A 16,606-nucleotide genomic window follows, 5' to 3' on the forward strand; every position below is an offset into this window, starting at 1 on the left:
GTCTAATATCAGAAACTCATTATAATAGTTTAAATTTGAACTAGAAGTGCTTGCAATCAAAACAAAACAAAAAGATAAATACTATTTTGTGAGAAGAGACACGAATTTCAAAAGAGTTCCGGAGTCTCCCTGAAGTGCTAAGCTGCTCCGAGAGGCCCAGGCTCTCCCCCCATCCCCAGCCTCTCACAGGAGGGCATTTCTCGGTCCTCCAGAGTAAAGCCAGGGGGCATGTGCACTGCTTGTGTAATGCTGGAGAAAAGCCCCAAAGCAAAGCTTGTTTTGTTGGATTCCAGAGGCTACGTTTTCAATTTTTGCCTTAAAGTGAGACTTACGTTGAGGGAGGAGTGAACTGGAGTAAACTGGGAGGAATGAACGCTGACCTGGAATCTGAGCTCTCACTGCTGCCGTGTGCGTCAGAGCTCTGCTTTACTTGTGCCCGCCTCTGAGACACCCCTTTCTCCTTTCCACTTTACCCTACTGCAGTGCAGTGCTCAGGTTGTCTGAGCAGGTGTAGAGGTCTGGGTCGCAGGTTGTCCCTACAGAATACAGGGCCACAGGAAACCTGCAGGTGGCGCCCGAGAGCTGACCCTGCGCAACTACTTCCATCTGCCAAGCTGGTGAGGGACTGACCCAGGAGGCAGAGGGCAGGCAGCTCCATTTAAAATGTTGGAGGAATTCTAATTTACACGATGGTGAAAACATGGAAAATTATGAAAAAGAACTCAAAGGACCAGGGTAATAAAGAGAAACCAGCAAGGTTGGTGGAGATAGGGTGGCCATGAAATGCTAGAAGGTGAAAGAAAAAAAATCAGAGAGAAAAAGAAGCTTTCTCCTAACATTAATAGTTGGGTTGTCTGAAAAAGGGAGAAGAGAAAAAGAGAGAAGGAAGGAAGAAGAAAGAAGAAGGGAGAGAGCAGAGAGGAGAGAAGGCTAATTTCCCTGAGTGCAGGTGTAGACTTCAGAGGGGTGTCTGATTTAGAATCAAGGAGTGGATTTAGGATTAGTAAAGAAGAATTAGTGAGCTGAGGATGCCAGCTGTGCTGGTAATGAAATCCTGGGCAATAGATCATTTAGTGTCTGGTTATTGTGTTTAATGGTATCAAGCCAAAGACAGTAATAAGACTTTATTTATAATTACCTATCTTTACATAGCATGTTCTCTAGGTAGTGTAAAGCCTCAGTCAGGCTGAGCAGGTGTTGTTTTGGGGCTTTTGTGGACATAGTAAAGAGAAAGGGCTCTGAATTCCTGGAACAGAAGTAGGATCTTTATCCACAGGGAGTGAGTTTCTTTGCCTACTTCATTTTTTTCCTTGCTAAGATATAAGTTTTTTCATACTCCAGTAGGAATTTATTTTGGGTAATAGCTAGAGAAAGCTAATATAGTTCCCTCTCACTCTGACCTACACCAAGCTAAGAGAATCCATACCTCTCAGGAGGAATACATGCAGAGACTTGGATTATTACTTGTGCTCTTCCTTCCCTTCCCTTTCAAAAAATGCAAGTTTTGATATATTTCAAAGACAAAAAGATAGCCATCCAACTGTCTACTAGGCAAAGTAACTCTAGATCAGAAAAGGAAATTTGTGTAACAGATTAATGAGCCCAGAGATGAAGAGGTCAATTAAAGAGACAGAAATGATGAGTACAGAGTTAGGATAGAGAGATAGGAATCTCTGAGACTCTAACTATTGAACTCAGTCAATAGATAAAGTTAACTGTTGGTGGATAGTTGTAATAATAATAATAATTATTATTATTACTACAGTACATTACTATAATAATTACTAGTAATAGTAATTATTATTATGATTATAAACACACATTAACTTATAAAATATAGTGATCAGACGAGGTAGCTATATTGTCATTTTCATTTTTTAAATTTGAGAAAATAAAGCACAAAAGGTTTCAAGATATCATATAACCTTAGAGAAGAAAAATATGGAAGATGCAAAGGGCAAGGACTTTGGTCTTTTATTTATTCATTTACTTAGTTACTTATTTATCAAGACAGGGTCTTGCTATGTAGTTCAGACTGGTCTTGAATTCACTATGTAGCCCAGGCTGTCCTCTAATTTGCAGTGATCCTGCCTCAGCCTTGAAAGCGCTGGGATTACAGGCATGCACCACCACGCTTGGCTTGGCTTTTTAAAAATTCATTGCTGTTTTCCCCCTTCCTAGAGCATATTCAATTATTATTTGAGTTTTTGTTTTGTTTTCTGGTTTTTTGAGACAGTCTCTCTTCATGTAGCCCAGGTGGGCCTTGAAATCACAAGATTCCTCCTGCATCAGCCTCCAGTGCTGGGATTGTACGTGAGTACCACTATAACTGGATTCAATAATTATTTATTGCATTAACAGTCAACACAACAGACAATAGATCAAAAATCACACAGATGACATAGAAAAGCTGGGATAGCAGTGGAGTTTTGAAGCTCTAGAAGTCCCATGCTATCCTGGATACTGTTACAGGAGATGACGTTTGTGTATCTCTCAACCCAAGTAAGACCTGCCCTTGCTCTCAAAGCTGAGTACCTGATTAAATACTTCCTACTTCATTTTATAAGGCAAACATTACCTGATACCAAGAGAAACACATTACAAAAAGGAAACTATAAACCAGTATCTCTCATAAACATAGATGCAAAAACCCACAGCAAAATATTAGCAGATTGAATTCAATACTGATTGAAGAGAGCTACATGCTGTGATCAAATGGAATTTATTGATTAAAATATTTTGTTTGCTATTGATTAAACATTTAAAAATCAGTTTATTCCACAAATCAACTAACTACAAAAGAAATCTGATAAGCTTATTATTTGAAATAGAAAGAACATTTTTAAGAAACCCAATATCTATTTTAATAAAAAGAAAACTCAGCAAACTGAATAGAAGGGAAACCTAATCAACTTGATAAAAGTATCTATATAAAGCTTGCAGCTCAAGTTTGTCTGGTGTATCTCCTACTGTGATGGAAGATACTGACGATGGGGAGATATGCACATATGGGGACAAATCTGTGAGAAATTCATGCACTTTCACTTCATTTTTGCTGTGAAACTAAAACTGCTTTTAATATTTATATTCAAAAGACATAGATTAGCTGGGCATGGTGGTGCATGCCTATAATTCTAGCACTAAGAGAGCTGAGCTAGAAGGATTGTCATGAGTGCAAGGCCAGGCTGAGCTACATAGAGAGCCCCTGTCTCAAAAAACCAAAAACCAAACTAAAAAAAAAAATGTGTATCAGACAGCATAGTGCTGAGAATAAAGTTGGGGACTTGCAGTTGAAGGATTGATTTCATGATTTATTATAAAACTACATGATAAGATAGTATGGTATTGGTGGAAGGATAGATACATAAATCAATGGAATAGAATGAAGACCCCATCAATAGAGCAATACAAATATAGTCAATTAATTTTGATCAAAGATCAAAGGTAGTTCAATAGAGAAAGAGTAGTCTTTTAAACAAATATTCAACAATTAGGATATATTTAAAAAAAATAACCTAGATGCAGACCTTACAAATTTTGCAAATAATCAGGTCAACATGGATCATAAACTAAAACTGTAAAACTTCTAGAAAAGAACATAGAAGAAAATCAAGGTAGCTTTGAAGTGATGACTTTTTTTTTTTTTTTTTTTTGTCTTTTTCGTTTTTATCGGTACCGGGGATCGAACTCACGACTGCCTGCTTGCAAGCAGGCGCTTATGCTGCTGAGCTAAATCCCCGGTGAAGTGATGACTTTTTAGACACTAATAATATGACCAATAAAAAACTGATAAATGAAACTAATAAAAAATCAGAAGACAGAATACAGACTTAGAGAAATTATTTGCTAGACGTATCTAATAAAGATGTCCAAAGTAGTTTAGGAACTCTTAAAAATCAAGATTTAGTGCTCGCTTCGGCAGCACATATACTAAAATTGGAACGATACAGAGAAGATTAGCATGGCCCCTGCGCAAAGATGACATGCAAGTTCGTGAAGCATTCCATATTTTTAATTAAAAAAATCAAGATTTAGAAAACAATCAAATTTAAGAGGACCAGAGCTGGGAATGTTGTTTAATGGTAGAACACTTTCCTCTCATGCAAGAAGCCGTGGGTTTGATTCTCAGCCCCAGGAAAATAAAAATTGATAGATATTTCACCAAAGAATGTGTACAAAGGCAAATAAGCATATGAAAAGATGCCCAATATCATGTGTTTTAAGGAATTTTAAACAGTAAGATTTTCTGTAAACATCTATTAAAATAGCTCAAATACAAAACATAAACAAATGAGACCCCTAGTAAAACCAATGTCTGACAAGGATACAAATCAGCAGAAGCAATCATCCCTTGATGCTTGGAATATAAAATGGCACAATGACTTTGGAAGACAGATTTGGCAGTTTCTCACACAGCTAAATGCAGTATTCCCATGCTATCCAGCAAATGTGTTCCTTGGTATTTACCCAAATGAGCTGAAAATTTATGTACCACATATCCTCCTCTTGAATGTTCATAGAAGTTTTATTTATAATTGCCAAAACCTAGAAGCTACCAAGTTGTCTATCAATAAGTGAATGGATAAACTGGTATACCCAAACAGTAAAACATTATTCAGCAACAAAAATAAATGACTTCTCAATCTACGAATAAATGTAGATTAATCTTAAGCACATATTACCCAAGGAAGCAATCCAAAAAATCTATATACTCCATAATTTCATTATATGTCATTCTGGAAAAGGCAAAACGATTGCAATGATAAAAGATAAGTGGTTAGTGGAGGTTGAGAGGGAGCAAAAAGGGCTGAAGGTGAAGTCACATGATGTTTTTAGGGTGATGAAACTATTCAGTGTGATAAATGTGAATTCACAAAACTATACATTTGACACCTGTAGAACTTCAAAGACCTACAGAGCACTGTAAAGCATAAAGGATAAGTCTTTATGTAATTTCAAAATCATGTAGGAAGTCAAAGGAAACTAAATTGGAATACAGAATATGACAAAACTAACTGTACCACATATATATGAAACAATCTCACAGAAAAAGGGCGCAGATAAGGATGCTGATTTATATTGTTATTTTGGAAATAAGGGTAGTTTAAGATTAAATGTAAAAGACATTGTATATAAACACTGTATTCTGGTTGATAAAGTTTTTGTTTTTTAACTGAAACAGTATTGTATTAACAACTATGATGGTACATGCTGGGTGTTTGTAGTGCACACCTGTAACCTCAGCACGTAGGGAACTGAGGCGGGAGGCTGGCTTTGAGTTCAAGGCCAGCCTGTACTAAATAGTGAGACCCTGTCTCAAGAAAAAAACAAAACACAACACAACACAACACAACACAAAACCAACAATTGTAATGCTACAACAAAGTGTACTGGAATTGAACATTTCAGTAAATTGATGGTGGATAATGACACTGCATTTCTCATGTTATAATGGAATTTACAGAAAAACAGGAAAGAAACTAGAACGATCCATGTAACAATGGGTTCAAGATGGGAGAAAACATTTGTTTTTATGTAGATGCAAATGGTTACTGATATAAATATGTATAAGCATATATATATATATACATGTAGTATGATTGGAATATATGTCTACATTTCTCCATTCTTAGGCTGAGACAACCTCCAAGCACTGACATCTTAGCAAGCAACAAGCAACCTAAGACCCAGAACTTGGTTTCTTGTACTGTTATCCAATAAAGGGGTATTCTAGGACAGTGGCCAGAAATACCCTCATAAACTGATACCAGAAAGTATGGAAATCATAATAAAACTCTGCAACAAAATTCGAGCAATCCCCAAGGGGATTTGACCAATAGGAGCAGGCCATCAGGACAGAGGAATCTGCTGAAGAAGTTCTCAAAGGCTAAAATGAGGGCAATATGAGCACAAAATAAAGTGGCATATTGAATTATAACCTAAAAATAAAAGTTTCTTATATATAATATAAATCCATATTGATATGGATAAATTATTGAATGAATAGGAGACAAGTCTATGTAACAGGAGAAATCCAAATCAACTAGGTAGACACTCTGCTCTCCTCTAGGTGAAGCATAACACTCCACTCCTTAAGTATGAATTGTGCCTGGTAACTTCTTTCAGAAAAGTCCTATGTGGAACAGTTAGAGGGAGGGATAACTTTAGTGGACAAGCTTGACAATCCTACCTCAGCCAGCTGATCAAGGTCAACATCAACAGAAGTAAACCCTGGTGACACCATCTATCCTTAATACGATGTGATGGAAGTGATCCTCTACATCTAGGGCCTTCTTTCTCATTTTTAAAATCCACAAGGTCAGTCTAATCTTGGAGAAAGTGTTAGAAAGGTTCCAGGAGGAGGAAAGAATGGAGCAGGATTGAATAATAAATACTAAATTATAGCTAGATATGAGTAGGATGTTCTGGTAGGCTACTGCACACAAGGGTGACTATAGATAATAATATACTGTTTATTTCAAAAAGCTAGAAGAAAGGATTTTGAATTTTGTATCAAAAATAATAAATGTTTGAAGATATATATATATATCCTTAACTTGATTTAAACATTACACAATATATAGATTATACATGTATCAAAACATCACATTAGGTTATCTCCTAAATATGTACAATTTTGTGATTTTATGTATTAAATTAAAAAGAAGAAGAAGAAGAAGAATCTAGGAGATATCAATGGTTCAGTGTAAAGTGACCTCCTGGATGGAACCTTGGAACAGAAAAAAAACATTAAGGGAAAAATGAATAAATCTGAAGAGTATGGCCTTTAACAGCAACATCTCAACATGGGTTTATTAAGTCTAACAAATATATTAATAGAAAATGTTAATGGGGAAACGATGTGAGATGCATGGGAATTTTCTGTATTATTTTCAAATTTTCTCTGTAACTCTGATATTAGCCTAAAAATAAAGTTTACTAGAATAACTTTTATTTTAACACAAATAAACAACTCTTGTCTGCCTCCCCAGTTCCTCCTCACGCGTGCAGACTGGGGTAAAGGCGGGCTTGGCACTCCCGGGAAGCAAGAAGGAGCCAGGCTTCAGGATTCTAACTTCAGCCGGGTCTGAGTAGCTCTGTCCGCACGCAGCCCGCTCTCCACATTGCAGGGCTTGTGGACTCAAAGAGAAGGCAGTTCCCACGGATGGCTGACAGGGTGTTGTCTGCCCATCGCGGTCTGCTGTAGTCCCAGCCAAGGTTTCTGACCTGCCGGCTCCTGGCTGGACTCTTCACGGTCAGTGTTTCACATCACGCCTGGGTCTGACTTCTGGTCTGGCGGGCTCTCACCTCTGAACTCCCCAGCTCTACTGGGAGTTAGTCTAGGGCAGTGCAGACTCAGCACTCTACCTGACCTACCGGGGTCCTGACACAAACAAAAGGCAAGGGTGCACTCAAAGGTTAGGGCCTCACTGAGCAAAACAGGGACAAAGGAAGTTTCCCCCTGTGTCCCTAGTTCAAAGCCACAGTTGGGAAGTTGTGCGCTTTCCTAGTTTCCTAGGGCGATCAGAGGGAGGGAGCCAGGCACCAGCCTCCTAGAAGCAGAGCCCATAGCTGCAGGGATTTGCAGGCAGAGAGAGTTTTCCGTGTTGGAGCAGAATCAAGACTTGGTGACTGCAGAAATTTTGGAGATGGAGAATGCAACTTTAATGTGTGGGTTCCCAAACTCGGACAATAGCCAAAGAACTGGAGGAACTCCCAAGTTTTTGTAGCAAGAAAATCACCGGAGCTTTAAAGTGGGATATACCGGCTGGCAGAGAGTGAGCTTGGCTAGGTGCGTGCGCTCTGGAAAGAGGGGGCTGGTAAGAAAGGGGGCTCCCTAATGAAAGGGAAGATGGGGGCAGAATCCTACACCCTACTCAAAGGCGCCAGAGGGAGATGGTAAACAGCCTAGAACCGATGTCATCTCTCCCAAAAGGTGCCAAAATCCTCGGGTGAGGTGTCGGACCAAAGTCAGCCACCTCTGCGCTGGCCGCGCCCTAGCCTCTCCAGTTTTACGCACGGGCTTGGCTGGCCTTCTGGCTCTGGGAGGAAGGCAAAGGAACTCCAGTCACCTCTCTCGAGGACAGGACTTCCACTACACCTACAAAGCTTTATAGCAAGAGCACCCAAGGGTAGAAGAAGTCAGCAGTTAAGCTCTGCATCCAGAGTGAGGTATAGGTTGGAATGACCACGGCTGGCCCGGGAGAGGGGCGCGCAGCCTGGCTGGCGGGTGGCAAGACCTCTGAGTTAATGTATAATTGTGAGCAGATGGCAGGGGCTGGCGGCAGCCTGAGGCCTGGGCCCAGCTAATGAGGGACAATTAGCCCCAAACCCGGTGGGGGCAGTGGAGAGAGTCAGACAGTGAAGGCAGATATTTGCTCCTCAAACAGTCTGGTGCGCTGGGTAGAGGGCTAAGAGACTGAGCCCTTGGGCTTGCTAGGCCCCCCGCCAGGGCCCTTTTCCCCCATTCCCCTCCCCCCATCACCTCTGGGTCGAATGCTTTTGTTTATTCAGACCCAAGAGCCAGTCGTAAAGGCGGAGGGAGAGGGTAGTTTATGGGGGAAATCGCTGCCACCACCATCTGCCAGGGCTTGTCTTTTCTCCCCCTGGCCACCCCTATCTCCACCCTCAAGCAGCTGTCTATGAGAATAGCTGGTCAAGACATGAGGCTTGAGCCCCTAGAGGCAGTGGAGAGGGATGAGGCTGAAAAGGGGCACTAAGAGCAGCGGTATCCCATGGCTTTCTGGGGACCTCCTTTCACCAAGGCATGGTTAAATAGGTGAGCAGCATTCTGCAGCTGCCCTGAGATGGAGTGGGCTCTGCTTGCTCTGGTGCGGGTGCTGTCCTGTCCCCTGGTGCTGAAACCACCTGCCTGGTCTCCCTTGTCCTCCGGGACTCCAGACCAGCCTGAAGATGCTGAAGGAGACTAGAAGAAAAGGGGAATATGTGTCAAATAAAGTAGAAAACCCACCTCTGTGATACATTTGTCCCTTGAGAACAGCTCCATACTCCAATATTAAGTTAAACGTATAACACTACTCCCAACCCCAAAACGCAAAGCATTTACTAGGGAGGTGCAGTCTTCCTACCTCTGACTTTTGGTCTAGTTTTATCTTATACTCTGTTTACCTGGCTTCTATGATGGAGTCACATAATCAAAGGTTTGGAATGAACCTAAAGTTTCTTTCCATGTTGGTCCCTTCACATCCCACAAGGATCTGTTCAAGACTATGATAGCAAAATGCCTTTAAGCGCTGAAGGCTATGTTCATTTCTAGTGAGCCACTCTGAAGAGACAACCTACCCCTCTACTGCTGCCCTCACCCCCACAATGACCCAGATAGTCTATGGTGGCTTTTGTGAGAACAGCACTGTCATTAATGATCTGAGAGTGTAAAAGCACCAAATTCCTAGTGGAATGGAGTCTGCTAATATCTAGAGAAGGAAGAAGGAAAAACAGGTTGCATGTCTCCTTGTAAGCACCCCAAATGTACCTTTAACTACCCCTAGGGGCTCATTTCCAAGAGCACTTTCATTGTCAGTGTTCTGAAGTCTAGGACCCACTTTTTTCCAGGCAAGAACACATCCTTCATGTCACCCCAGCCAAGCAGCCAATAGAACTGGTAAAGAGCTCTGATGCCATGTGTCCGTTCACTTTCCTTTCAGAGTTTTAGGAGTCAATTCACTATTTAAGATTTAAATACCCATTTATATTTTATGGTACTATACATATAACCCAGGGGATGACTCAAAAGCCCAGGCATAATGTCTTCTGTCTGTGAAGCTATGTCAGTGCTCTGGGAAGGCTCATTTGTACTTCTTTGCATTCAAAAATTTGGGAACCCAGCCTGAAGCTTCCCATCTTTTAAGGTCCTCATGTCCTCCAAAGTACTGGCCCCTGCAGGGTACATTCTGGATCCAGGAGCCTCATGAGAATGACTCTACCTGCTTCGTTCAGGTTGTGAGGTGGACACAAGGTGGGTTCTGAGGACTACCTGCAGAAGGACACAGTAGATCATTGGCTGAGGTTTGCCCTGCCTAGGGCCAGTGTCAGTCAGCTCCATGCACACCTCCCTCCTCCTCTCTCCTCTGCTCATGGCCTGTGACATCACTGGCTGCTCCCAGAAAGCTGCCCTCTGCTCCTGAGCACAGCCTTCTATAGCACTAGACCCCCTGGCAGGACTGAAGCAGGAACAGAGTGGAAGCTGTTACCAGGACCAGCACCCCTGGAACCTAAAGGAGTCTCAGGAGCCCAGCACAGGACACTGAGACCTTCCACTGAAGCTCCCACCTCATTTCCTTTACAGGTAGCTCACCTGCAGGCTTATTGTCTGCTCTGTCTCCCATGCTGTCTCCATGTCTTTGTGTGGCCAAGCCCAACTATCTCTCTCTGGCTTTGCAGCTCCCCTCATCTCCCCTTTCAGCCCCCTCTTTTGCTTTCTCACCTCAAGAGTACCAGTTTTTTTTTTTTTTGAGACTATGTAGTGTGGCTCTTGCAACTAGAGTTTCTGTTTGTGAGTTGGGTCATGATTCTTTTTGTTTTAGAGATTGTTCAGGATTAACTACTGAACTTGTGCTTCCCTATCTCATGATACCCAGGACTCCAGGTCACTTAGGAGAATATAGTCCTAGCAAAGATTCAGGATTTGGCTGATATTCTGGGCTTCTACTCCCATCCTGATGTAGTCCTTTATGGTCCCAGCTTGACTCTTCTCTCTCCACTGCTTTGATGTCAACTACACAAACACAAAGCAGGTTTGGCTAAAAAGATTCCCATCATTAGAAGCCAGAATTTTTTTACTCTAAAGCTTGAGTTTCACTTCTGGGTAGCCCCAGACTAGTGGGAACTCCATTCTGTGCCAATTTTTTAAAAAACCTCTGCCTTCCTTCCCCATTTTCTGGGCAGAGCTCGATGGGAAATGTCTTTCTCTGCCCAGAAAAAAAAAAAAAAAACAAGTAAAATCCAGTTTAGCTCCTGGATTTACACAGTAGACTGTGGATTCCATATTATAATACATTGTTGTTTCGCCCCTGTTAATTTCCCTGCCAGACTGAATTATATTCTCATGAAGAGCAAAGACCTTGTCCCTTTTCTATCTTACTCTCTTCATTCCAAACAACCAACAACGTGTATATGCGGAATGCCTTATTCAGTAAATAGTTGCAGATGAGTCAACTGAACCAAAACAGCATGATTGTTATGGGAAAGTTCCATGTATATGCTGTCCCCTGTGGTCTAGAAATTATAAGAGGCAGGTTCAACTCACTAATTGTTGATGAAAGCGAGGAAACATATGAACTGTGTCTGTCGCTACTCAAAGACCATTTTGTACTCAAGATGGCTTCTGTGTTGGTCATCAGATAACCCTGTCTTCTTCTTGTTTCCTCCCTTCAGTATATCTTCAAGAAATGTTACATGGATGAATGTCTGATCCCAGAAAGGTGGTCTCTGAAAACGAAGCTTCACTGTATTATCTAAAATTCTTCAGAGAACAAGTCCACCCAGTTAGAAGATCCTAAGAGGTATGTCTTCTAGAAGAGCCAGCCCTTGGGGCTTGTTCATTTTTACTTCCAGTATGTGGGATCAGAGCCCTGTGATGTGGGTGGTAGAGCTGAGCTTGACGTTTCCCCCCAGGCCTTCCTGGGGAGTATAAAAACAAAATAAGACAAAGCAAAACAACAAACAAACAAAAACCTCACAGGAACAAGCCCTTCACCTGAAGTGCTCAGACGGAAGCATTTAGCTGGTGCTTTGGAGTCCAGGACTGCCTGATGGTAAAGATAAAGCCCTGAACTTGGGAAGCTGGGGTCTCTGGCTCAAGTGTGTCAGCCAGAGGTTGAAAAGGCTTATGAGTGGTCAGAGGTATGCCTGTTTGGAAAAAGGAAATTCCCATGCTTGGGGAAGCATTATCTATTTCCGCCTCTCTTTCTGTAATGGTTGTGTGGAAATGAGGTCCTTTCCATCCTCCCACCCCCCTTTTCAGGCTATCCAGAGATCCAGGCTTCAGGTAGCCTTGTGATGTAGTAAAAGGGTTTAAAGTAAAGAAAATTCTAATGTTCTAATTTTAGCCAATCTGTTGGTAAATTTTAGAAACCAACTGTCTACCACAAAGCATTATGATTTCACAAGAAATCTTCAAGCAAGATATTGTACCCAAATAATCCCTATTACTGCAGACCTAGCCCCAAACTGGAGTAGGTTTGCTTAGAAGAAACTCCCCCTCTCTCATCTTTCCCCAGTTGGCTTCCTGTCCTTCTGGGAGGACACTCAGCTCAAAGTATGCAGCAGGATGGTAAGAAGCTTGGGAGAAACAGGTATAACAAGGAGGAATGTGGAGACAGGGAGCTATTTCAGGCCATTGCTTCCATTAATGCAGTTTCAAGGAGAATGTTTTTCCAACCACCTCCTCTGCTTTACCATGCTCCCCTTAGATCAAGATGGTTGGCACTTATCACCAAAGAGCAAAGACTCACACATAAGCTACTTCCCAAAGAAAGTGGCATATTTCGAGGACCCTGGGGGTGAGGAGGGGGCAGATTCCTGGAGGAAGACTTCATCTATGGTGGGAATCCAGTCTGGTGGGATCTGAGTGACCCTCTGCAAAGTTGGGTGGGGGGGCTGGGGAGAGACAGTGTCTGGGTGCTTTGTTCCCATTCCCAGGGATCAGCAGCATGAATCAGCTGGGGGGACTCTTTGTGAATGGTCGACCTCTGCCTCTGAACACCCGGCAGCAGATTGTGCAGCTAGCAGTCAGTGGGATGCGGCCCTGTGACATCTCACGAAGCCTTAAGGTAGTGCCAAGACTTTTACCCAGAGAGAAGGGGGCTCTCTAAAGGCTAGAGTATAGGGAATTTGTGGGCGTGGGCTACCTCCTAGAAGACCTTGAAGGTTGTGATGGGGAGCTTTAGGTGCCTAAAGGTAAGACTGGACTCTCAGCTTCATAGCTTGGTCCAATAAAATTGTTTCACTTTGTAGCATCCCTCTTTCCCAGGGACACCTGTCCTTGCTTCTTACCTTTTCTAGGTATCTAATGGCTGTGTGAGCAAGATCCTAGGGCGTTACTACCGTACAGGTGTGTTGGAACCCAAAGGTACTGGGGGAAGCAAGCCACGTTTGGCGACACCCACTGTGGTAGCTCGAATTGCCCAGCTGAAAGATGAGTGTCCTGCCCTCTTTGCCTGGGAAATCCAACGCAAGCTTTGTGATGAAGGGCTTTGTACTCAGGACCAGACTCCCAGTGTAAGTGCTCTTCCCTGAATCATGACTGGCAAAATAGGTTGCCTGGAAAGAACAAAATCTCTTTTAGCTTGGCTGAGGGGTGGGTATCTGTAGTCTTTTAATTCATAAGGGTTCTCTTCTGAAAAATGGTGGTGGTAAGAGGGGAGAGAAGAAGAAAGCATGGGGAGAGAGGAGGCTACACCTGAGAGAATGATGTGACGGTTAAAACAGAAGGGGAAAAAGGATATGTGGGGGGATGGTCAGGGTGCAATGCTGGGTCTTTATATAAATTTTCCATTCAATGCCCTAACACATGTAGGTCTCCTCCATTAATCGAGTTCTGAGAGCACTGCAGGAAGACCAGAGACTGCAATGGACACAACTTAGGTCATCAGGTGGGTCTTAGAGTTGCCCCCAGAGGCAGTTAGAGCCAAAACTTCAGCATTTTATAGCCCTCAAAGCACTTTCTTGTTCTTTGGATCACTCTTCCAACTATCCAGTCAGAAGAGCCTATCAAGGACCCTTATTTTGTGCTGGAATAATAAAACTGAGGTTCAGGGAAGTGAATGACTTACCCAAGGTCACCAGCTAACTGTTGACAAGTCTTAAAACACAACCTAGGTCTCCTAACTCCTTGATTCAAGGGTCTGCTAAGAAAGCAACAAGACTGGGTGTTTCACACCCTACCTATGCTTCATGTGTACTTTCTCAGTGTATCCTTCATGTTCTATGGGACTGGGCAGACTTGGACCAACCCTGATGCTGTTTCCCCTAAATATTCCTGGATACTCAAGCACAATTCTCATCAAGGACTTCTCCCTCAACCTTCAAGTAATTGAATGCTCTACTAGTTTAGCTCCTATTAGCTCATGCTGCTGTTGTCTAGCCTCAGCCCCAGGAACTCAGGGATCTCATATGCCAGGGGAATCACCATTGAAAACTTCCTCAAGACATTGTCCTTCTTTGCAGCTATTTTGGCTCCAGCACTTCCCAGTCCTTACAGTGCCTCGGAGCTACCCCGGGGTCCCCACCCGGGGACCAGTCACCGGAATCGGACTATCTTCTCCCCAGGCCAAGCTGAGGCACTAGAGAAAGGTGTTGCACTGGGGTGGGTGGTGGGACAGTCTTTGGTGCGACAGGGTGGCAGCAGCCCTGAGGCCATGGGCAAAGGCAGAGAGGTGTGGGCCCTGGTTGGCTTTTGGAAGGAAAGAAGTGTAGGTGGTGACAGGTGGCGAGTGGGGTCTGATAGGGAGAGAGAACTATGTCCTTTTACTTGCCTGTGCCCTTGCTGTGTGAGCCTCCATCTTTACAGAGTTCCAGCGTGGACAGTATCCTGATTCAGTGGCCCGTGGGAAGCTGGCTGCTGCCACCTCTTTGCCTGAGGACACAGTGAGGGTAAGCTCTGTGACATGGTGTTCACAAATCTCAAGAAAAATGAAGATGGAAACAAATTTATTTGGAGCAAAGAGAAAAATCAGAGATGAGAGCCTCTTGTTCCCCTTCTGCTGATTGCTCTCTTCTCTTTCCTAGCCTTTGAGTTGAGGAAAGGCAGAGAGCAAAGGCAGAGAGCAGAGGGGAGACATCAGGTCTGAGGAAGGTTCTAGGCAAGGAAAGTGTGCTGAAAGCAGAGTTGTCAGGTGACAGAAAGCAGTCAGCTATCTGGTCCCTGTTCTTCTCAGGTCTGGTTTTCAAACAGAAGAGCCAAATGGCGACGGCAAGAGAAGCTGAAGTGGGAAATGCAGCCGCCAGGTGATTTCTGTACACATCCCATTTATCCATTCACTCATCCATCCACCCATCCATCCATCCACCCACCTGACATTTACACAGAAACTCTTATGTCCCAGACACCGTACTATTCTGCTTATAAGAGTTGTACTGTCTCTAGTACATCTCTGAGTTTTAATCATTGTTTCTAATTTCTCAATGCGCCACTCTGGGAAGGAAGGCAGTTTAGGGTTTTGATACCCACCACCCCCTACCTTATCTTCCCTGCTTTTTACCATATACCTTCTGCTCCCAATACAAATTCCTTCTTCTGAGTGGATCCACTTTCACCTTGTAGGTACTTCTCAGGGTCTGACTGCATTAAGGGTTTCCTCAGGAATCACCTCTACACAGGTACTTGGGAATTGGCAGTGTGGGAAGCCTGAAGGGTTCATTGTTTCTCCCATTTTTGGTGAGGGCTGAGCAAAGATCTGTAACTCCCCAAGATCCCCATAATGTGTCATCTGGGAATTCCTTAGTCTATTATGTGAATGGCACCCTCTGGAGTTGTGTGGGATTCAGTTTGCGGGGCAGGAGGTCTAAACAAAAAGCCTCACTGGCAGCTGAAGTTCTCCTCTTGCTTTTTCTAGCAGTCCCCTGGCAGTGTGTCCACTGCAGCCCATCCTGCCCTGGACTTGTTGGGTCCTTCCTGCTATCAGCTGTGCTGGGGGTCAGCACCAGGAAGGAGTCTGAGTGACACACCACCCCAAACCTGTCTCCAGCCCTGCTGGGGTAAGAATCAGGCCGGCCTCAATCCTGCAGGTGGGGGAAGGCTGACTGACTCCTGTATCTACCAGCACATATGGACCTCTAGCTGATACTACCAGGTGAACCTCAGTACAGCTTTTTTCTATTTTTACCTGGCCCATGAAGTTGGGGAGACTAGTACCCCTTGAGTCCATAGTAGCACTGACAGTCACAGCAGGTAAAAGGAGGTAGGATTGGATTTGAGGTGTATGTCCACGGCAGGCAACTGATGTCTCAGCCTCCCACTTTGATTGGGAAAAAGCAGAAAATCCAAGCTCCCCTCGTTATCCTGCAGGCTACTCAAGCCCACAACTGCATTCCTTGAATTCAAGACTGTTTGCCTTTCCCGTCCTTCCTTTTAGTGGCTCTGTCACCAGTTTTGGTGCCCACTAAGCTCTGCCTTGGTCTGGCTCTCCACTACTGTAAGGCCTGAATGTGAAGATGGGCTAGGCAGAAGTTCGTACTGTCTTACCCATTGCCGTTACTGTCTTTCCACACAGATTGCCACTCTTCCCTCCTTCCTGTGGCCTCTCCTTCTCGTTCAGATCTTGCCTGGCCCTGCCTCACTGCCCCTCCTGTGCATCATCTGATTGGAAAGGCAAGCGAAGAAACACCCACCCACTACTCACACTGGCTTTAAGAGGCCTCACTGGGCAGTAATAAAAGGTTTTTGAATTAGTAGTAGTCCTGTTGTTCATTGTTTTTTCTGTTCCTGCTATTTATTTTTATTTTTCCCATGAGTACTCTAGGCCCAATCCTGTATTTAACAATTATAAACAGTGCCCTATCATCTATCTTTATCTATCTATTATCTATCTCTAACATTATCATCATCATCATCAAATTTTTGTATATGTATGTATCCAATAAATGT

At 43.3% G+C, this 16,606-nt stretch overlaps 1 protein-coding gene and 1 non-coding gene across 4 annotated transcripts; both read left to right on the plus strand.

The window, feature by feature from the left end:
• The first annotated feature begins 3,906 nt into the window (after nucleotides 1–3,906).
• LOC111758405 (U6 spliceosomal RNA) lies at nucleotides 3,907–4,013 on the plus strand. The gene has a single exon (XR_002792582.1). It is a non-coding gene; the product is annotated as a U6 spliceosomal RNA (small nuclear RNA).
• Nucleotides 4,014–10,172: 6,159 nt separating this feature from the next.
• On the plus strand, nucleotides 10,173–16,410 carry Pax4 (paired box 4). 3 transcript variants are annotated; one of them, XM_063234738.1, is made up of 12 exons: nucleotides 10,173–10,306; nucleotides 11,395–11,522; nucleotides 12,240–12,292; nucleotides 12,661–12,791; nucleotides 13,024–13,239; nucleotides 13,538–13,613; nucleotides 14,188–14,313; nucleotides 14,531–14,613; nucleotides 14,898–14,967; nucleotides 15,284–15,339; nucleotides 15,576–15,812; nucleotides 16,233–16,410. In XM_063234738.1, the coding sequence occupies exons 3-11, from the start codon at nucleotides 12,280–12,282 to the stop codon at nucleotides 15,801–15,803; spliced, it is 999 nt and encodes a 332-aa protein (XP_063090808.1). In that variant the 5' UTR covers nucleotides 10,173–10,306; nucleotides 11,395–11,522; nucleotides 12,240–12,279; the 3' UTR covers nucleotides 15,804–15,812; nucleotides 16,233–16,410. The 3 variants fall into 3 exon arrangements, with proteins under 3 accessions (XP_063090808.1, XP_003475096.1, XP_063090815.1); XM_003475048.2 differs by having other exon boundaries at nucleotides 15,576–15,717; XM_063234745.1 differs by lacking the exon at nucleotides 14,188–14,313 and having other exon boundaries at nucleotides 15,576–15,717.
• The last annotated feature ends 196 nt before the right edge of the window (nucleotides 16,411–16,606 follow it).

This window comes from Cavia porcellus, unplaced genomic scaffold, assembly GCF_034190915.1.
Source record: "Cavia porcellus strain 051 isolate PalLab524CR breed Dunkin Hartley unplaced genomic scaffold, mCavPor4.1 scaffold_2, whole genome shotgun sequence".
NCBI classification, from domain to species: Eukaryota; Metazoa; Chordata; class Mammalia; order Rodentia; family Caviidae; genus Cavia; species Cavia porcellus.

What these genes read in the sequence shown, in the direction of transcription:
- Pax4 (XM_003475048.2), top strand. An exon ending in GACACAACTTAGGTCATCAG is followed by an intron (nt 13,614 to 14,187) that starts GTGGGTCTTAGA and finishes CCTTCTTTGCAG; the next exon opens with CTATTTTGGCTCCAGCACTT. An exon ending in CAGGAATCACCTCTACACAG is followed by an intron (nt 15,340 to 15,575) that starts GTACTTGGGAAT and finishes TGCTTTTTCTAG; the next exon opens with CAGTCCCCTGGCAGTGTGTC.